Consider the following 2991-nt stretch of genomic DNA (forward strand, 5'->3'; position numbering starts at 1 on the left):
CTACATCCTTCAGAAAGCTTCGGGGACTTGCACAGTGTCTTGAGAGTCAGTATTGTGACATTTTTCTCGATTTTCCGCGAGAGCAATTAGCTGAAGCTTTGCGTTTGTAAGCGTACCCTCCTCCAAGTTTGCATTATTGAGGAGAGTGATTGCCAACACCTCGGCGATTTGCAAGCCGCTAGTTACATTTGAATGGATGAGGTGTTCGGCTGCAAGACCACGGAATCTTGAAACAAATACGGAGAGATCTTCATTTTTCTTTTTGCGACACGTTGTCACCTTGTTATAAGAGTCGATTAAACGGGTTACGACTGCAATGGGAGGATCGACGGCGATCAACTCCACAATGTCAGCCACAGCCGCGATCTGGTCCTCCTGCTTGTAGTCGATGATCTTCTTGGCCTGAGCTTCATCAACGATAGATTGTTGAGCGCTCAGAAGGCCGCTGTCGTACAAGACGCGCCCAAGTGTGGCAAAGATTGTCTTATAGACCCGATCAGGGCCCGAAAGAGCGGAGTGCTTGATAAGATCCACCCAGCGGTAGACCTTCTTGGGCCAATCCTGAAAATCACCTCTCGGTTGAAAGAATGGGGGATCTAAGCGCGAGCGCAGGTCTTTCTTTTCGTTCAACCCTGGGCCCATAACTATGGTTGCGGTGGGTGGCGGCTTGTGGTATCCGCGCGTGGCGCAGCGGTAGGGCGAACGAGGGGGGGAACGTTAGTCGCGAGAGAGGGATGTGGTGCGGCGAAGAAGGAAAGGCACAATGTCCCCCGGGGTCGTAGCCTGCTCTGGCCCCCCGGTGCGCCGACCAATTCTGGTCGGCGCTATTTCAAGAAAATTGTAGACCTAAATTATCCGTCGGCAGCGCCGGTCGCCGCCGGCGCTTTAGCCCGCACACGTGGCCTATTACCACGTGGCCCAACTACAGTCTGTCTATACACTTGTACTATGCAGTGAACCCTCCCGATAAGGATCATTCTCCATATGGATATCCTCCGTAAACGGATAAAAAGTCGAGCGACGTACTCCGTAGCTTACAAAGTTTTACCAAAAAACAATGTGAAATAAGCATATCATACAGACCCCTCCTACTTAAAAACGTATTTTATGGTTACTTTTGAGCGGCCAAGGCACAAATTACCCCATAATCGTTCATTCTTGATCGATCCCTTCACAATCTGCTCAATAAATTCTAATCCCCGTCTGAGGCTTCGCAATTATCATCGTTCTCGACAAAAACATCTTTCTAGCATATACTCCTGTTGGTCCTCCCCCAATAAATCTCCTCTGATCGCAAACATTGCGTGTTGTCAGCACCGTAGCCATCTGCCCCCGTCAAGCGACAATCGTCGATGAAGCGCTCTGAGCTTAACCTCGCCCAAAAGCAACAAAATATGTGCAGAGTTCCAACGGCGCAAAAAGAGCAAGGAGCAGACGTCACAAAGCGCCCTTGCGAAGTGGGCCTCAGTGCAGTTTTCCCTTTCCAAACCTCCTGCTCAAGCTGTCATGTCCCGCATCATCAACGGCAAGTATGGTTTTCGTCCCGATATCTCTGCGTACCAAGAAGGGGAATTGCACAGTCCAGACGACGATAAATAAATTTTTAAGTAAAGCACAGACATTCTGAGAGATGCAAGTCACCGTGACACCGTTATGATACGGTCTCCGGATGTGAATAACCTCCGCAAATGGATACGGATTACGTCCACCGAGCGTATCCATATCGAGAGGGTTCACTGTAGACAGACACTCTTAACAACGCTGCGTACAATGGTTGTACGCAGACTGTATAGACTCAATACAGTCTGCGTACAACCATTGAACAATAGTACATGGGGTAGAATCCAAGCTGTGCAGCGATGCATTTACCCTTCGGGTAGTACGCCGGCATCAAGTTGCCGCGCGCTTACGAAACACCCGCGTCCACCATCCTACGATGCGCCCATCTCGACATTGAGGGCATCGCCATGGACCGCGAGGTCATGCGTCTGCGCGATATGCTATCGCCAAAGTTTGCCGAGCTCGTGTACAACGGCTTCTGGTTTGCCCCCGAGACTGACTTCCTGCTCGCCGCCATCGCAAAGAGCCAGGAGCTCATCGACGGCTGGGTCGACGTGGTTTGCTACAAGGGCGCCACCATGGCCGTGGCCCGCTTCTCGCCCATGTCGCTGTACGATGAGAACATTGCTAGCATGGAGTCTGTCGAGGTGTACTCGCCTGAGGACGCCGGCGGATTCATCCGCATCAACTCCATCCGTCTCAGAGCGCACAGGGAGATTATCATGAACTGCCCACCCGAGCGGCTGAGCGCGTTCAGTAAGAAGAACCGCGAGCTCAGCGGTACGTACGAGGCCGTCATCAACACCAACGCCGCTACGGCTAATGATATGGTGAAGCCCGCTCAGTAAACCTGTTTTCACCCACCGGTGTGTTCGTGAAAACGGTTGAAACACAGCTCGTTTGTTGAAGCAAGCCTCTGCTGTATATAAAAACTTTATCGTCGCTTTTCTCCACTTCTCGCGTTAGTAGTTGTTTAGACACACCAGCTTCTTCATCACTACCTCCTGTCGGCACAGCGGGCACACCTCCTACATCACAAAATCACAAAAGCAAACACAGTTAGCAACTTCTTTCTCCTCTTGCGCTTCGCCATCAAAGCACAAAACAAACGTACGTTCGACGAGCACCAGTTACAAATACACTTCCAGCAAAACACATGACCGCACCCGGTCACCGTCGCCTTATTCATCCCGCCCAGGCACAAAATACACTTCTGCCCCTCGGCCTCCTCCTCCTCGGCCTCCTCCGTCTCCGCCTCCCCCCTGCGTAAAAGCTCCACCCCGACCCTCCTCGCAAACTCTCGCCACCCAACAGCACACCCCCTGCCCCTCCTTACCGTCCTGACGGCCCTCCCCGCCACGCGCCAAGCCTCCACGGCGACCTGCACCATGAGGAGCACGCCGAGCAACCTAAGCGTGCCCAAGCTGGCCG

The 2991-nt window shown here is 52.5% G+C and overlaps 2 protein-coding genes; one reads left to right on the forward strand and one right to left on the reverse strand.

The window, feature by feature from the left end:
* The first annotated feature begins 1770 nt into the window (after nucleotides 1–1770).
* Nucleotides 1771–2452, forward strand: CHC_T00010073001 (Argininosuccinate synthase (fragment)). XM_005710253.1 is given in 3 exon segments: nucleotides 1771–1880; nucleotides 1881–2408; nucleotides 2409–2452. A coding segment is annotated over 1 exon segment (528 nt), but the record flags the coding sequence as incomplete, so codon positions are not given.
* A 25-nt stretch (nucleotides 2453–2477) lies between these two features.
* CHC_T00000626001 (hypothetical protein) lies at nucleotides 2478–2749 on the reverse strand. XM_005710254.1 is given in 2 exon segments: nucleotides 2478–2593; nucleotides 2594–2749. The coding sequence occupies 1 exon segment, from the start codon at nucleotides 2747–2749 to the stop codon at nucleotides 2594–2596; it is 156 nt and encodes a 51-aa protein (XP_005710311.1). The 3' UTR covers nucleotides 2478–2593.
* Between the last annotated feature and the right edge of the window lie 242 nt (nucleotides 2750–2991).

Source organism: Chondrus crispus, genomic scaffold, assembly GCF_000350225.1.
Source record: "Chondrus crispus Stackhouse genomic scaffold, scaffold_544, whole genome shotgun sequence".
Lineage (NCBI taxonomy): Eukaryota > Rhodophyta > Florideophyceae > Gigartinales > Gigartinaceae > Chondrus > Chondrus crispus.